At 42.4% G+C, this 18,523-nt stretch overlaps 1 protein-coding gene across 5 annotated transcripts in view; it reads left to right on the top strand.

The window, feature by feature from the left end:
- PATJ (PATJ crumbs cell polarity complex component) overlaps window positions 1–18,523 on the top strand; it is a 396,175-nt gene that overhangs the window by 358,778 nt on the left and 18,874 nt on the right. For all 5 annotated transcript variants that reach the window (XM_068239365.1, XM_068239368.1, XM_068239367.1 and 2 more), the window contains 3 exons: window positions 4,032–4,069; window positions 4,186–4,308; window positions 13,884–13,988. In XM_068239365.1, coding sequence (XP_068095466.1) covers window positions 4,032–4,069; window positions 4,186–4,308; window positions 13,884–13,988 — 266 coding nt within the window. The remainder of the gene's footprint in view (window positions 1–4,031; window positions 4,070–4,185; window positions 4,309–13,883; window positions 13,989–18,523) is intronic.

Here is an 18,523-nt window from a genome sequence, read left to right as displayed (position 1 = left end):
TGTTTAAAAGCCAATATCCCTCTCAGTTTAGGTTCCCTTTAACCACAGGCTTATGCCCCCTAGTGACTAGGCCATTTTTTACAATTCAGCACTCTGCAGCTTTAACCGCTTATTGCTCGGCCATACAACTTAGCAGCCAAATGAATCTTACCTCCTTCTTTTCTTGCCACCAGTAGAGCTTTCTTATGGTGGTCTCTAATTGCTGCTGCAATCCTTTTTTTGTCTTGTTAATGAAGAAGAGCTGACTTAGTAAAAAAATAAATAAATAAATAAATAAAAATTTCTTAACCTCCCCCCCCCCCCCCCCTTTAAATTGGCCCTAGACTGCGATCCTTACATTACAAAACGTTCTCCTAGGCATCAACCTATGAGAGGGAGTAGATTGTGAGCCAATCAGAGGGACAGCTAAGTAAAGGGCTGTTCACTGTACAGTGCTGCGCTAGGCTAGATTGCAGCACTGTACTAGTGTATATTTGTTTCCTTTTTTTTTTTACAACCTGCCAGCTCTGATCGTGGTTGGCAGGCTGTTAAAGAGGAACTGCCACGAAAATCTTAAAATTTAAAACTCTTACAAATAGGAAGTTCATTTTTCCCAGAGTAAAATGAGCCATAAATTACTTATCTCCTATGTTGCTGTCAGATACAGTAGGTAGTAGAAATCTGACATTACCGACAGGTTTTGGACTAGCCCATCTTCTCATAAGGGGGTTCTCAGGGCTTTCTTTATTTTAAAGAGCACTTAGTGAATGGCAATTGCTCCGTCCAAACTTCCAAAATGGTGTGCAGCGACCATGGAGGCTGGCCAGCATATTTGTATAAATCCTTTTCAGGGAATGTCTTTATAAAGAATAAGGGCCATGCTGAGAATCCCCCATGAAGAGATGGACTAGCCCAAAACCTGTCAGTAATGTCAGATTTCTACTACTACTACTGTAAGTGAAAGCAACATAGGAGAAAAGTAATTTATGGCTCATTTTACTCTGGGAGAAATGTACTTCTTATTTTTTTAGGTGTTATCAATTTGAAGATTTTTGCGACAGTTCCTCTTTAACACCTCCCCGCTCTGTTTACGAGCAGGGAACAAGCGTGCATGGGCACACGCATTCCCTACTAAAGCCTGTCTCCAGGACGGGAAGAAGTTAAAACATAAGGCTCCGTGAGTGACTGCGAGGGCACGGGACGGCTGGAGGGGGCTGACAGAAGCCCCAGGAAAGTAAAACTGACTTTTTATTCCTTGCTTAAGTGCCCCTTTAAGTTTCTTAGTTTTTTTAATTAGTTTTTACCTTTTCTCTGCTCTGGTTTCCTCCCTTCTAGAACTCTCTGAATGGCTGTTTATCTTACGGCTCACTTGTTTTACCGCATGCTCTAATCTTTGACATTTATCCAGGTATTTACTGTCTGTAATTTACCTCACGAGTCAGTGATTTTAGTTTTCCATGAGGTAACAGCCTTAGTGAATTGACCTTTCATAAAATGTTGGGTAAAATCAGCAGCTGTTTTATGTTTTACCTAATGCGGTACTGCTTAGTGAATTAAAGCCATTATATCGCTATTGCAGTGAAAGATCTCCCCCTCCTTGCCGTCTCCTCCCCTCTCCCACCAAAGAAAGGAATATGCACGGTTAGTGATACGATTATTATTATTTAGTATTTATATAGCGCTGACATATTCCGCAGCGCTGCACAGAGTATATTGTCTTGTCACTTAACTGTCCCTCAGAAGGGCTCTCAACCTGATTCTCACCATAATCCTATGTCTATGTACAGTGGGATGCAAAAGTTTGGGCAACCTTGTTAATTGTCATGATTTTCCTGGATAAATCATTGGATGTTACGATAAAAAATGTCAGTTAAATATATCGTACAGGAGACCTACACAGTGATATTTGAGAAGTGAAATTAACTAGTTTATTGGATTTACAGAAAGTGCACAATAATTGTTAGTCATTTTATTGATTCCAAAACCTTTAGAACTAATTATTGGAAATCAAATTGGCTTGGTAAGCTCAGTGACCCCTGACCTACATACACAGGTGAATCCAATTATGAGAAAGAGTATTCAAGATGGTCGATTGTAAGTTTCCCTCCTCTTTTAATTTTCTCTGAAGAGTAGCAACATGGGGGTCTCAAAACTACTCTCAAATGACCTGAAAACAAAGATTGTTCACCATCATGGTTTAGGGGAAGGATACAGAAAGCTGTCTCAGAGATTTAAGCTGTCTGTTTCCACAGTAAGGAAGAGATTGAGGAAATGGAAGACACCGGCTCAGTTTAAGTTAAGGCTCAAAGTGGCAGACCAAGAAAAATCTCTGATAGACAAGCGACAAATAGTGAGAACAGTCAGTCAACCCACAGACCAGCACCAAAGACCTACAACATCATCTTGCTGCAGATGGAGTTACTGTGAATCGTTCAACCATTCGGAGCACTTTACACAAGGAAATGCTGTATGAGAGAGTGATGCAGAGGAAGCCTTTTCTACGCCCACAGCACAAACAGAGCCACTTGAGGTATGCTAAAGCACATTTGGACAAGCCAGCTTCATTTTGGAATAAGGTCCTGTGGACTGATGAAACGAAAATTGAGTAATTTGGGCATAACAAGGGGTGGTATGCATGGAGGAAAAAGAACACAGCATTCCAAGAAAAACACCTGCTACCTACAGTAATATATGGTGGTGGTTCCATCAAGCTGTGGGGCTGTGTGGCCAGTGCAGGGACTGGGAATCTTGTCAAAGTTGAGGGACGTGGGCATTCCACTCAGTATCGGCAGATTCTGGACACCAATGTCCAGGAATCGGTGACAAAGGTGAAGCTGCACCGGGGCTTGATCTTTCAACAAGACATCGACCCTAAACACTGCTCATAATCCACTAAGGCATTCATGCAGAAAAACAAGTACAACGCTCTGGAATGGCCATCTCCATCCCCAGACCTGAATATAATGAAGAATCTGCAGTGTGAGTTAGAGAGCTGTCCATGCTCGGAAGCCATCAAACCTGAATGAACTAGAGATGTTTTGTAAAGAGGAATGGTCCAAAATATCTTCAACCAGAATCCAGACCCTCGTGGGAACCTACAGGAAGCGTTTAGAGGCTGTAATTTCTGCAAAAGGAGGATCTACTAAATATTGATTTGATTTCTTTTTTGTGGTGCCTAAATTTATGCACCTGCCTAATTTTGTTTAAACAATTTTTGCGCACTTTCTGTAAATCCAATAAACTTCATTTCACTTTTCAAATATCACTTTTTTTCATTAAAAATATAATTTTTTTATCGTAACAACCAAGGATTTATACAGGAAAATCATGACCATTAACATGGTTGCCCAAACTTTCGCATCCCACTGTATGTATTGTGAAGTGTATGCATTGTAGTCTAGGGCTAATTTTAGGAGGAAGCCAATTACTTTATCTGTATGTTTTTGGGATGTGTGAGGAAACCAGAGTACCTGGAGGAAACCCACGCATACACAGGGAGAACATACAAACTGTGCAGATAGTGCCCTTGCTGGGATTTGAAGTAGGGACCCAGTGCTGCAAGGCAACACTGCTAACCACTGTGCCATCGTGCTGCCCATATACGATCAGTGACCTATGTCTGTACCCAACCTAATGTCATTGTGATACTCTCTGTACTGAAATACAGAAATACTTGCGCTACACAGAGGATGCTCGTTGCTAGGGATGAGTGGAGAATTTCACTTGCAGATTTGTCACCTGGAAGTAATAGGGGAGGTTGGCAGCAAAGCACAACCATTAATCAGTTGCCAGCTTATTGACTGGAGGCTAGCACAGCTGCCTGCCTGACTGTATAATCAGCGGCTAGCAACTTTTACTGGATGTCAGAGAATCAGCATATACTGTGCTTATCCATTACTTTACATTCTGAGAATGACTAACCAATCACCTTCTGCTCTCTGAGGTAGAGGTTCCAAACATTCCGGCATCATAAGATTGATTTTTGTTTGGAATCTCCACAAATTATTTGTGTGAACAAGTCCTCATCTCTCACCTGCTCTGTCTGCTTTCAGGTACAGAAATGGAGCCTCGCACTGTTGAAATTATCAGAGTGAGTAGAGACTTGTTTTATATGTGCTGCTGAGAACAGATGCATATGCAGAATCTGCGCTGCAGGCGCTCTAGAGATCAGCTGGTAAGTTATCCATCTTCTCTCTCCATCTTCAGGGTCCCAATGATGCTCTGGGGATCAGCATAGCGGGTGGCAAGGGGAGCCCGCTAGGCGATATTCCCGTGTTTGTTGCCATGATACAAGCCAGCGGAGTTGCAGCACGAACTCACAAGCTGAAAGTAAGCGGATATATTTATATATATCACTTTCATATTTATATAGTGTCGACATCTTCCGCAGCACTGTGCCAAGTATATTGACTTGTCACGTAAAGTCAATGGGAATCCCCCCCCCCCCCCCCCAAAAAAAAGCCAGTTACTTGCCTAAGGAGGGAGAAGGCTCTGGGTCGTATAGAGCTTTCCTGCTCCTCTCTTATTCCCTGTTCCAGCGCTGGCTCCCCAGGAGCAGTATTGGACCGATTTGGTCAAATACTTCTCCAATCCTCCGCCGCAGGGGACTTTAGGAGCCCGCTCCCAAAGACAGGCCGCTCCATACTGCGCATGCACAAGCACCCTCTCTGGTGCACTTGCGCGTGTGCAGTATGGAGCCACGCCCCCCCCCCCCACACCGGGGGATTAAAACCGGGGAGCTGCTGCTGCAACGAGGGGATTGGGAGATGAGAGGGAAGGCTCATTAGGACCCAGAGACTTCCCTCTCCTTAGGTAAGGATCTGGCTTTTTTTTTTTTGATTCCCATCGACTTTAACTTCGTCCCTCAGATGGGGTTCACAATATAATCCCTACCATAGTTCTATGTCTATGTATGTATCGTGTAGTCTAGGCCAATTTAGGGGGAGCCAATTAACTCATTTGTATGTCTTTGGGATGTGGAAAGAAACTGGAGTGCCCGGAGGAAACCCACGCAGACACGGGTGGAGAACATACAAACTCTGTGCAGATAGTCCTTGCTGGGATATGAACCAGGGACTCAGTGCTGCAAGGCGAGAGTGCTAACCCCTACGCCAACCTGAACTACAGATATGTACCATATATTTGTAGTTCAGGTTGTAAACTGTTGTGTTAATCACACATTTCATACCCCAGCCACACTAGCAATGTTTTATTTTTTTTCCTGCATGCAGAAATGCATAAGAACTGTAACCACCCATGTCAATCAATGTGTTGATAAACAAGGGGGTTAGCTGTCACCCTAAACGGAAAAAAAAAAAACAGAGACAAAGGCAGCTCAAATGGTGCAGTATGTCACACTTAATAGATGAAATAAGAAATAGTATACCTAGGGAGGGTTCTCACAAAGGGAGGTTTCATTGGGGCAACCAACCACTGCAGGCAGGTGGAGATCAATAAACTCCAATTGGGGGGTCCTGGTCAGTCAGAAATGATTGCACCTTTCAAGGAAAAAAGAATCCTAGGGACCCGTAGACAGGTCCAAGGATATTTTCTACCTTGGGACGGGGTGGGGGTATTAAATGCACAAACAGAATGAGAAGTTGCCCAAAGGATGATAAAATGAAATGACTTAGTTAAAATCTTTGTTTTGTGGGTCTATTAAGGCGCTCTATTCCTGGGTCTGAACACAGCATGGCACTTGATTTGGCCCGAGGAAGTGGGCAGAGACCCACGAAACACGTTGCCAGTGCTATTAATTTTTCATTTGTATATGAATTTGTCTTGATTGAGATAAGCCACCTCAAACCTTATTTATTTTATAGATTTTAATGAATGTTATTATCCTTTGGGCACCTTCTCATCCTGTTTGTGCAATCAATGCGTTGTTCTATTTGAGCTTAATAAAAAAAAGTGCAAACTTGTATCTTGCTGCTTTTTCCCCGCCTGTATGTCGTTTTTGGTTTTCTTTTATAATATGCTATGCTGCCATTGCCATAAATCAACACAATTTCCATAATTTCACACGAACAATGGGCTGCATTTATCATCATTACGCACTTCGCACATTTTCCCATTCTGCTGTTTCCTAATGTTTTCTGGCTGTCTGAAAACTCGACAACATGTGTTCATGGAGTTTCTGCTGATCTCCACTGTGCAGGGACCGCACTAACACAGCACAGAGGCCGCACTATTGTTCCTCTGTGACAATGAAGTGTAATTAGAGGCACCGTAGTGACATAAAGTGGAATGTAGTAAATTATTCAGGATCGCCACTTTTATGTTTATTTTTCTGGTTTCAGCATCAGAAACCCTTCCTATATCTATGTAGAGGCGGCGAGAAAAACACAAACAGGTCCGGGAGCCCACCCTGGTGCAATATCGTTAGTGTATATGGATAAGGTGCAAACAAGCAAAATATATACTCACAAGTCTGGGTTGCAGCAAAGGCAACCACTTGTGTTCGCAGGTGGAGAAGTACCGTCTCCACTCGGCCTTGCGCTTCCCAGCTGGTCGCTGCTCCTGGTGAAAAATGATTTTTCGTCGGGATACTCGACTCAAATCACCCTCGATATAGAGTGTATATGAGGGAAGGAAACTGCTTAAGAACGGGATAGGAGGCGCCCGGTCTAGGAAGCGTCACAGTGTAAGTTATTACTGTTATGGATGGTTATTCCAATCACTATAATATATGGAATAATAAAATAGTCCTACCTCACTGACGTATGGCAGGACATAAAGGCTCAAGGGAGTCACAATTAAATATTCGAGCTTTTTTATTTTAGCAATTGGTGCACTTCGACAACGCGTTTCTCGTCTCAACGCCGCTTCCTCAGGTCAATACAAGTGCCTTTAAAAACAAATGGCGACTCTCAGATAACGTTATCACAGTATACATCATATGGTATCATATATCATAAAACACTTTGAGTAAAACAGTATAAAGTAATATTATCCTGACTATGCAAGAAATAAAGTGATTACACTAACTCATACACATAAAAAATAAAATATAAAAAATATAAAATCCATCAAAAAACAGATATATGACTTCAATAAATAAATAAAAGAATAATAGAATAAGATCTTGTATTTCTATGCTCACTGTGGTACATGTGTGTTTCCGTGACCCCTAGAAACAACACGCACACCAGCACACATTTGTATGTATATACGTATGTGCGTATACGCCAACTCACACCCGGGTGTTCCCGGACCCTATCAATTATCTTGTCATAAAGAATGGTGGGGGGCACATAGCATGATATACCATATGTGGGAGGTAGAAAGGGAATAGCTCCCTTAAACCCTGTAGCGTCGGAGGGGCTTGCTCACTGTGTGGATAGAGGGGGACTCAGGTCACATTATAGGCTGCTAAGGGAAAGCTTTTCCCTTAGTCTAGTTACTTCCCACGTGAGGCAGCCACCTCTAATATGGCCGCTGTTTTAGGTCAGAGTTAGCCTCCACAAATATGGCCGCTATATCCCTACAGTTCCCCAGGACATCCAGGTCTCCGTAGCCCCATTATGCGCGGAGCGGAGTGACGTCATCAGATGCGCTCACGCCTACCTTGGAATATGGAATCTTTATTAACCCCCAGCTCTGCACATTGCGCTTCTTAGGCGCCCGGATACGTGATCCACGAGTTGCACAGGTATGCCTCCCCCATATCCTTACACCCATCAGCTCTATGGTACATACTAGCCCGGCACGCAGGCCCATATCGGGGCACTATATAAATGGAATCAGCCGTTTTTTTACCCCCCCGTTACTTCCACTCCCCAGTGAGACCTAACTGTCAGCACTCCATTACAATGCAGCCGGCCATTCAGCCGCATCCTACTGCAAGCAGCCTATAATGTGACCTGAGTCCCCCTCTATCCACACAGTGAGCAAGCCCCTCCGACGCTACAGGGTTTAAGGGAGCTATTCCCTTTCTACCTCCCACATATGGTATATCATGCTATGTGCCCCCCACCATTCTTTATGACAAGATAATTGATAGGGTCCGGGAACACCCGGGTGTGAGTTGGCGTATACGCACATACGTATATACATACAAATGTGTGCTGGTGTGCGTGTTGTTTCTAGGGGTCACGGAAACACACATGTACCACAGTGAGCATAGAAATACAAGATCTTATTCTATTATTCTTTTATTTATTTATTGAAGTCATATATCTGTTTTTTGATGGATTTTATATTTTATTTTTTATGTGTATGAGTTAGTGTAATCACTTTATTTCTTGCATAGTCAGGATAATATTACTTTATACTGTTTTACTCAAAGTGTTTTATGATATATGATACCATATGATGTATACTGTGATAACGTTATCTGAGAGTCGCCATTTGTTTTTAAAGGCACTTGTATTGACCTGAGGAAGCGGCGTTGAGACGAGAAACGCGTTGTCGAAGTGCACCAATTGCTAAAATAAAAAAGCTCGAATATTTAATTGTGACTCCCTTGAGCCTTTATGTCCTGCCATACGTCAGTGAGGTAGGACTATTTTATTATTCCATATATTATATTGATTGGAATAACCATCCATAACAGTAATAACTTACACTGTGACGCTTCCTAGACTTCCTATAGACGCCCTCCCAGTGATGTCACAGCCTAGTCTGTTTATCTATGTGGAATTCACCTTCCAGAGCATTATGGGAAACCAGATATATTTTCTACTAGCTTCAGAACGCTCACTAAACAAGCATTCAATGGAGATGCACCTGAAAGAACTAAAGATTTCCCCTCCTGTGATAAATTTCAGAATGTAAATCGGGGAGAGGAAAGATTTTACCATGGGCAAACAGTGACTAAGCTATTTTTAAATATTGTAAAAAAAATAAGCAGTTTTTTACATTACGTTATTTTCACTACAGTTCCTCTTTAAAGGGAACCTAAACTGAGATGGATATGGATGTTTCCTGTTAAACAATACCAGTTGCATGTCAGTCCTACTGATCCCTTTGGCTGCAGTAGTGGCTGAATCACACACCTGAAACATGCATGCAGCTAATCCAGTCTGACTTCAGTCAGAGCACCTAATGTGCATGCTTGATCAGGGGCTGTGGCTAAAAGTATTAGAGACACACGATCAGCAGGAGAGTCAAGCAACTGGTCTTATTTTAAAAGGAAAAATCCACATCCTTCTCAGTTTAGGTTCCCTTTAAGTGAGCCTGAAGTGAAAATGAACAGATAAGATACACAATTGTATCTATCCTCTTATTCCTTAATAGATATTATTATTATTATTGATGTATAAAGCGCCAACATATTCCGTGGCGCTGTACAAAGTAAGAAACGAACATGGGGTACATAATAATACAGACAATAGTATACAGCAATATACAAGATACATAATTAGAGACAAAATCCAAAAACGATACAAAATACAGAATTGGTAATGACAGTGATAAAAGTAACTTGATAAATAAAATGTATAATTATTTTGAGGACACAAGTGGGGGAAAGCCTTGCCCTTGCGAGCTTAGAATCTAAAGGGAATGGAATGGAATAGAATAGAGATATCACATATCTCTCCTCAATGGCAGCCTAATGAGTGTCCCAAAGCTAAAATTTGTAAAAACAAAACAGAGGACACAGAGAGCCCAATAGTGCAATATTGTCTGGTAAACTCAATATATAAAATATTGTCAAAGGTTCTTATACTCACAAAGGTGGGTTACCATCAGGTAACCACTTGACAGGCAGGTGGGGAGTATTAGTACCTGACCCCACTCAGGTATAAAAGTCGTTCTCTGTAGATAGGAAAATGGGGAAAGAACCCCTCCACCAGGGGTGGACTTAATAGTGCTGTAATATGTACGAACAGAGGCGCCAAGCAGAGTAAAACAATGTTCTAAAAATGATAAAAAGAGGGAAGTCGACGTGGACTTACCTCCCTCTGGTAGTGGACATATACACAAATGCAGAGTAAAAATATATACAATTTATTCACAACAGAGGCGCTCACACGCTTTATGGACCTGAACCAGTTTTATATGCTCCTATACTGCCTGATGAAGCGGGACTGTTGACCGCGAAACGCGTTGCGATTTTATGGAGTTGTAAATAAATTGTATATATTTTTACTCTGCATTTGAGTATATGTCCACTACCAGAGGGAGGTAAGTCCACCTCGACTTCCCTCTTTTTATCATTTTTAGAACATTGTTTTACTCTGCTTGGCGCCTCTGTTCGTACATATTACAGCAGAGCTAAAATATACGCACTATTGACGTTTTTATCAAATTAGGTTTATGCTATAATGCGACAAGGGTCTGACAAGAAAGAAGCGGTCATTTGTATGCCTGAAGGTTAACACTTTTAGGCATAAAAGGAGAAAAATAAACACATCCTACTTATTAATATGATTGGCACTGTACATACACACGTTTATCTCATCATGTTGCGTCTCATACTGTACATAGAAACCCTGATGCATTCATTCATTGCATTTATAGTAATTCATTAGCCCAGTAATGCATGGCTGTCACTGCACTTCAGACAATTTAGCTACAGTCAACTGCATCACTGCTTTACATACCAGAGACTGAGAGCATAAAAACAATACATAAGTACCTGTACAAACATGGCTGTAGTAAATGACTACAATGATAAAAGTATAGACTACCCAGCAAGCTTATGGTGAACCAGAACTCATTGGAGTGTGTAAGGGGCTACAAAGGACCAAAAAGCCCTCTTACTAAAATGTTCAGCAAAACAAAATTTTGCATTCTTAAAACAGAAGGAATATGCAATAATTCAGGTTGGAGCAGGGCCAGATTTACCATAAGGCACTGTAGGCACGTGCCTACAGGCGTCTGATGATCGAGGGGCGGCTCACTTCCCTCCCCTAGCGCCTCCCTCCTTCCTTATGCTGAGTCTCCAACAGAATATAAATGAGAGTTTAGTCAGCTGGCTCTCGGCATTCCACTAACAAGATCTCCCTTTAGTCAGGGGCACCATTAGCTACTTAATACTGATGGTACCTCTGACTACCTAATGATAAGGGACACTTTTAGCTACCTATGATGGGTAAGGGAGAAGTGACAGCTGTGACAGCCAGCAAACTTGCAGTGCGGTTCAGTGTGGGTTTCTGGAGGGCGAAGTTTAGGTTGCCAGGACACCTGTGCCTATAGGCTCCTGTAATGTAAATCCGGGCCTAGGTTGGAGTGAGTATATTTCTCCCACGATGCATCACTGCTGAATATGCAAATGATCCCTGAATTAAAAGGCAAGTAGTGAACCATATAGGCTAGCTTCATTAAATGTTGCAGTTTTTGTTTACACTTTTTTTAATAGGAAGTCCAAAACCATTATCACAACATGACAATCAACATTGAAGAAAGCAAGCAGTGGCAAATCTTGCATTGTGAAAGTAAAATAATGCAGCATCTACCTTAAATGCCGGAGTCTAAAGGTGGCCACTAACGATACAATTTGATGAACAAACGTTTATGAACGTTTCTTTTTATCGAGGATCGGAAATGATCGTTTGGGGCCACTATGAAAAAAATTTCCTACCCGATCAGATTGACTGGATCGATTCAAAAGCAAATTGATTTCATAAATCTGATTGGATTGTTTAGGAGATTCTTTCTGATCATTTGTAAACAATTGTTCAGCAAATTGTATGGTCAGTGGCCACCTTAAAGCACTCCTGATCTGTATTTTAAAAACCTGTTAAAAAAATCCACCGCATAACTCACCTTCTCCGGTTTTCCATCGCCGCTCTTCCGTCCTGTCAGCTCTCCCGTTCCACTGCTGTATTATTTCGTAAATGCCGGCATCTTCACAGCAATAGAGACGACCCGGGAGTACTTCTGCCAGCGTATGAAAGAGGAACACTGAGGCAGAATGGAAGAGCAGCAAAGGGAACCCAGAGAAGGTGAGTTATGCAGTGGCTTATTTTTTAACAGGTTAGCAGGAGGGGCGGTTCAAATGGGCGTGGTCAGGGGAGGAAGGGGTGTTTTTAGGAGGAGAACTGCCACTTCCTCCCCGCCCAAATTCAACGTTCTTTACAATTCAAAGATTTTGACTGAGTAGAACAGTGGAAACAGTGCCACAGGGGGCACTAGAGAAAAAGGAAAGGGCTGTTACATATCACACCACCACATATACAACAATATAGATAAAATGCAAACGCCCCCCTCAGTTCAGGGGAATTTTAAACCTTCCTTGCCAGGCAGCAGTGTTACAGGATATATCCATAATATCCTATTCCATGCAGACATTTCTCTACCCAGCACCTGAGATGCCACAATAAATAAATTCCTCAGGTCACCTGGTTTAACACGCCATCGCCTACCAATCTCTGAAATAGGAGTTTTGAGTAAATTGACTATTTAATTCAAAATCCATTCCGCTGCAAAAAGTCCAATTGTATCTTTATAAAATGTCAGGCACAATGCACTGTTTCCGTATAGCTTCAATGCTCAGCCTCTGAAGGAGAATGCCGTGCTCTGGATGATTACAGTAGCTTCACCCTTTGAACAAATGTAATGGCATTATTTGAAGTACTTTGGGCTTTATAGAGAGTGAAGTCTCTATTCACAGGTGAAGATGATGTACTCTGAATAAGAGGCTTCCCCTTATGTAATGGTGCTGAATAGGACAATCAGTGCTGCAGAGTCACCAGGGAGGGGCTGCTTTCATCATCCTGACTGCGCTGGTGTCATTAGAGGACAAGCAGCCTTTATCACTTAGGTGAGCCGTGGAATTACTAGAGTGATGTACAGCAAAAGCCAGTCCCTCTTTTTTTTTTTTTTTTTTTTTTTTTATCCACTGCTTTAGCTTTTGTTTTTTTAATTGATCCAGAAACCATATTCTGCAGGAAGAGTGACGGTTTAAACGGGGATATTTTGGGATGCTGAAATGGGTTTAAGGATACAGTTTGTTCTTTGTGTTTATCGTTTTAACCAAGACTTGATTGCTGTGTCCGTTTTTCTTGAAAACCGTCACAAAATAGAAAACTGAAGTTTGCTTTCTTAAAACAGAAGGTATTTGCGATTATTCAGGTTGGAGTGAGCGAATGAGGTGTCCCACAATGCATCACACCTCAAAACTTTTGGAATGCCGTAATGTGTCAGCGTGTTGATTTTACAGTGCCAAGCTAACACATTATTGTATTCCAGCAATTCTGGAGGAGTGTTTGGCATTCAGGGACAACAAAGGAACGATTTGCATATTCAGCAGTGAAGAATTTTGGTAAACCTCACTCTAACTTGAATAATCACAAATACCTTCTGTTATAAAGGGACCTAAAAATGCCATAATGAACTTACCTGGGGCTCACTCCAGCCCCTCGTAGTCCGTGAGGTCCCCTGGTGTCCTCTGGGCTCCCTCCTTTCTTCCGCTGGCGGCTCTGTTAGCCGCTCAACTTCACGCAGAGTTGTGCAAATGCGCAGCTCCTCAGCGTGCCGGTCTCGCTTGTGCACCCGTCGCTGTGAGTTCTGTGCATTCGTGGTTCATTCTTTTGAGAATTGGGTGTGCACAGAAAGCTCATGGCGATGGGAGCGAAACATGCAGGTGGAGGGACTGCACATGCGCAGTTGCACACAATGAGAAAAGTTGCGCTGCACAACGAGCCGCCAACACAAGAACAGAGGGAGCCCAGAGGATACAGAGGGGCCTCACGGACTACGAGGGGCTGAAAGAAGCCCCAGGTACGTTCATTTAGGTATTTCTGGGTCCTGCTTAGTGTCCCTTTAAGAAGCCAAATTTGGTCTTTACGAATGACATGTCTTTACTATTGAACAATTCACATAATTGAAGGTAAGCCTTCATCTACCTTCTTTTTAAGCCATTTTTAGCTTTTATTTTGTTTTTGGGTGTTTCCAGCACTAGCTTGCAGATTCGCTCATCTGTCTGTCCATAAATAACTGTTGGTTTGTTCTCCCAGGTTGGGGACCGGATTGTCAGCATTAACAGGCAGCCCCTGGATGGGCTCACTCACGCGGAGGTGGTGAACATCCTGAAGAACACCTTCGGTACAATAACTTTGCAGGTAGGTTGAACAGCGTGAAGCTCATCTGTGAAGATAAATATGTCAAGAACTGTGACGAGATCCGCCAGACAATGCCAGGCGCTTGTCAGCTGATCACTGACACTTTTTATTATACTTCTCAATGCAGAATCTGCGTGATTGCTTGACGGGTACTGCCGTATCTTTAGGGTCTCATCAGAAATTTGCAGCACGCCATGAACGTGACTGGCATCCGACATACTCTCTGTACGGGGAGCTTCCAGATCACTGAGCTGTGATGGATTCCATCTGTGCTGATATTAATTCTGCTGCTTTATGTACTTATCTATTTATAAGAAACCAAGAAAACGCAGAGCAGAGTGGCACCTCTTATAAGAGATTTAAAGAGGAACTCTGGTTGAACTTGATGGACGTATGTCTTTTTTCAACCCAAATAACTATGTAACTCCAGTGAAAATAATGTAATCAAAAAAGTGCTTAAGGTTTACAATAATTATATATAAACGATTTAGTCAATGTTGGCCCATTGTAAAAGCTTTCCTCTCCCTGATTTACATTCTGACATTCATCACATGGTGTCATTTTTTTTTTTGGCAGTTGGAAACGGCTGTTATTTCCCACAGTGCAACAAGGCTCCCACAGTGTGATGTCAGGACCTCAGTGCTGTGAGACGCTGACATCACACTGTGGGAGGGGTTTCAATACAAAATCATCCATACAGATCCCCCTGATGATCCGTTTGAGAAAAGGAATAGATTTCTCATGGGAAAGGGGGTATCAGCTACTGATTGGGATGAAATTCAATTCTTGGTTACGGTTTCTCTTTAATACACATGCCCAAATATATGTTCAGGTCTGGGGCATAAAAAGTGTATCTGCAATATACGGTACGACTTATCCAGTATCAGGCTAGGACCACACTAGGCAGAAATGCTAGCGTTTTTGCTGTTAAAGTGTACAGCCTGCATGTAAAAATGCATATATGTGCGGTTTTTTTTTAAACGTACAACATGCTGCATAATTTTCCATGCAAAGCGCAAATGCACACAAAAACGCTCCAAATCCCCCCCCCCCCCCCTCCAAAAAAAGTAAAACAAAACAAACCAACCAACCGCACAGTGCAGAAAACGCATGGAACAAAAAAATCACATCACAAGTTATGACTTTTGCGTTGCATACAGTCAATGAAATGTATGCTTCACTGCCTCTGTTGATGCACACGTTAAGCGGTAACGCAGTGCGTCGGAGTACTGTAGTTTCGTTGGAACGCATCACACTGCATGCACTCTGAGCGTTGCATAGAATTAACTTTGCATTGTGACTTTCTGCGTTACAATTCCCCTTTGAGCCGCACCGCAACAACCCACTGTGAACAGGGCCTCAGTGGGTTTTTTTGCTGTCTGTGTCACTGCTAAGTTGAGGTATTGGTGGTGCATATGTTTAGTGGCTTTGTGATTTAATACGTAAATTGGTTTGTCATATAAAGTGTATATTTAAAGTGCTAAAGTATATGTTATATAGCCAAGCATTGCGGCCCTTGTTTATTGCAGCGATTGCTAGTTCAGTGTCTCCCTATGGGATCATTCTCGCTGCGGCCTTTGCAATCGTGTAGCATGTAGCACTTCGGAAGCAATTGCGAAAAATCCCCTCAGAACCCTCAAAATAACACAAACGCGATTTTATTTATTTTTTCAAAATTTTGGCGTGAAGCAACCCTCAGTGGTTTTTGCTTGCTGTCTGTGTCTTGTAATGTAGTGCATGTGGGTGTTTTGTGCTGTCGGGCATAAAGTCTGGATATGCTTTATTTCTCTCACACATTGCAGGTGGTTGGAGATAGTTGATGTTTTGGGTGTGCTTGGTCTGGAGGGTGGATATTCGGGATGATCAATGAGATGCAATACTTTCTCCTTGCATGTAAATGTTATGCAAATTAAACTTCAACCAATTAAAACTGACAGGAAATTATTCAATTTCAAGCTGCATACAATTTACATGGAATTTTAATGCAAAGAGAAATGATTTGCAATTGCTGTTGTGTGGAGGGACTGGAGGTGACCTTCATGGCCTGACTGGTTCAGCCACACCCAGGATGTGTTTGGAGAATTTGAAGCTTCCCCTCTCTTCTGCCACACCCTTCTGATGACATCTTCAGTGACCAGGAAGTTGCTGAGTGCGCACCAACCGCTTTATATGTAATATATAAGTAAAGGATATAAAAGTTTAGCCCATTCTGTTAGTTGTAAACACATACTGTATTTCAGATTGGTGGGGGGAGATTACACTCACTTACTGTCCCATTCAAAACTGTCTGGTTGCCTGGAAAATAAATGGGTGCAATTTACAGAGAAAAATATTAAATGTAAGAGCCAGGGGCATAACTAGAAATCGCTGGGCCCCCCTGCGAAACTTTGGATGGAGCCCCCTCCCCCCTTCGCTTTCTGAACAGGTAAACCGGTAAACTGAGAAACAACGTTCTTCAATTGGCTATGGACAGCAGTGAAGCACTGCATGCATTTTCTCCCAGTCCCAGGCTTCTTATTTCATTCACTCTGTCCTCCTCTGATGGAACAGAACTGGCTTTACAGACTCCAGCATCACTACAGCACACAGCAATTGGGTAGGGAGTGGAAAGGCTGGGGAATGGCGCTGTTCACAAGACCATGCTGCATACTGAATAGGGACTGTCTACACAGCTTTGTCTGATTCCTTATCAGTGGCTGAGCAGATGCTGTCATGAAAACAATTGTGCAGAGAGCAGAAAGCTTTTTCTTTCCATGCCCTTATGTGTCAGTCTTTCAGGACAGGGAAATTAATCTATTCCTCCCATGGGGCCGCCTGTAGCTTCTGCCCCCCCCCCCCTGCGGATGCATCCCTTGCAGGGTCTATTGTTATGCACCTGGTAAGAGCCGTGGTGATAGATTCCATTTTTTTTGGTCTGTAACTATTTCTGTGTTTAGGCCTCTTTAACATGGCAACCCATCCCCCTCCTATTTCTCTGTACAGTCTCCTGGTGATTTGCTGTGTGTTTTGATCTCCCACCACCAATTTATCTGGTTCTCTAAAGTATTGATTTTTATTAAACATACCTTCTCCCCAATCTTTCATAATGAGCTGTCTGTCCTCCAACATTTAATTATTAACTGGAGTCTCTTCAAGGCTCTTGCATGCTAATGTGTAAGGACTTGTACCGCCTGTTGGCCAGAGCTTTGATGCGGGCTAAAATAATTATTTCTAAGCTCTTTGCAGCTATATTTACTGATGGGAGTAGTCCATGAGTTTAGGCTCTCTTTATTTAAAGGGACCCTAAGCTGTGAATAAAATGGAAATTTGGACTTACTTACCTGGGGCTTCCTCCAGCCACCTGTAGCCCAGGAGGTCCCCCGGCATCCTCCTGGTCCCTTCCGTGGTCCTGGCTCCCGTAATCCAGGGACTTTGGCCGAAGTCGCTCATAATCACAGTGGCCAGGGTAAAAGTCTTGCACACGCGGTTCAGTCTTAGAGAACCACGCATGTGCAGCACTCTTACATCGGGCCAGCGTGATGACTCACAGTGTGTACGGCGGGGGGCATGCACCAGTGACTTCAGATGAAGTTGCTGGATTGCTGGAGTCAGGACCAAGGACGGGACCAGGAGGACGCCAGGGGACCTCTCGGGCTACGGGGGGCTGGAAGAAGCCCCAGGTAAGTCCACATTTCCTTTTTATTCATAGCGCAGGGTCCCTTTAAAATATATTTTTTTCGAATAAACATATAGACATCTATACATATGTTGAGTTTATGGAGTGACTGCCTTGGTTCGTATTTGAGGATTCTGTCTAGTAATGGGCATTTCTAGTTACTGGGCTCTACCCCACCAACATTACAAATCCCCTTTCATTTTCATCTTCACTAGTTTCCTCTTCCTTTACCTTGTGTCCACTTATTATTATTTATGTAGCGCCAACATTTTCCATAGAGCTGCACATAGTACAAAACAAATAGTGGGGAGCATAGATACACGAGAGGCTCAAAACTCTGTACAATCAGGACATCCAGCAATACAAATAAAGATACATAGCTGTTGTGTGGTTTGAAACATTTCCATCACCACACCCCTCCCCAAGCATATCGCAAAGAACTCTGAATCAAGAGATGTAGTTTCATCATTTAAACCACACAAGTCCTTTCCATCATCATTCGGGAAGGGGGGGGGGAGAGAGACGGACGACATTTGAACATAAGAATTATATCAATTTTATAGTGCCCATACATGGTACAAATTTTTCATTTTTTTCTATTAGTTTCCTTCCATTATTCCATTAGATCGGAAAAAATCGCATAGTTGTTTTCGAGGTACCATACAGGAGTGTTTGATTTGTCAGAAAATCTGGAAGAAAAAGATCAAATATAAAGATTTTTCCAACATGTCCGATCGGATTTTTATCGAAAAAAAGGGATAGTCGTTAGTTTTTCTTGATCGAAAAAAAATATGCTTTTTGGTCGAATAAACGGGAAAAATCGAACATTTTTATAGTTCCGTGTATGGGCACCATAACTGATGGGATTTTTCTACTAAAA

The sequence above is a fragment of the Hyperolius riggenbachi genome, chromosome 6 (assembly GCF_040937935.1).
Source record: "Hyperolius riggenbachi isolate aHypRig1 chromosome 6, aHypRig1.pri, whole genome shotgun sequence".
NCBI lineage: Eukaryota > Metazoa > Chordata > Amphibia > Anura > Hyperoliidae > Hyperolius > Hyperolius riggenbachi.
This window is presented reverse-complemented; position numbering and strand designations above follow the sequence as displayed.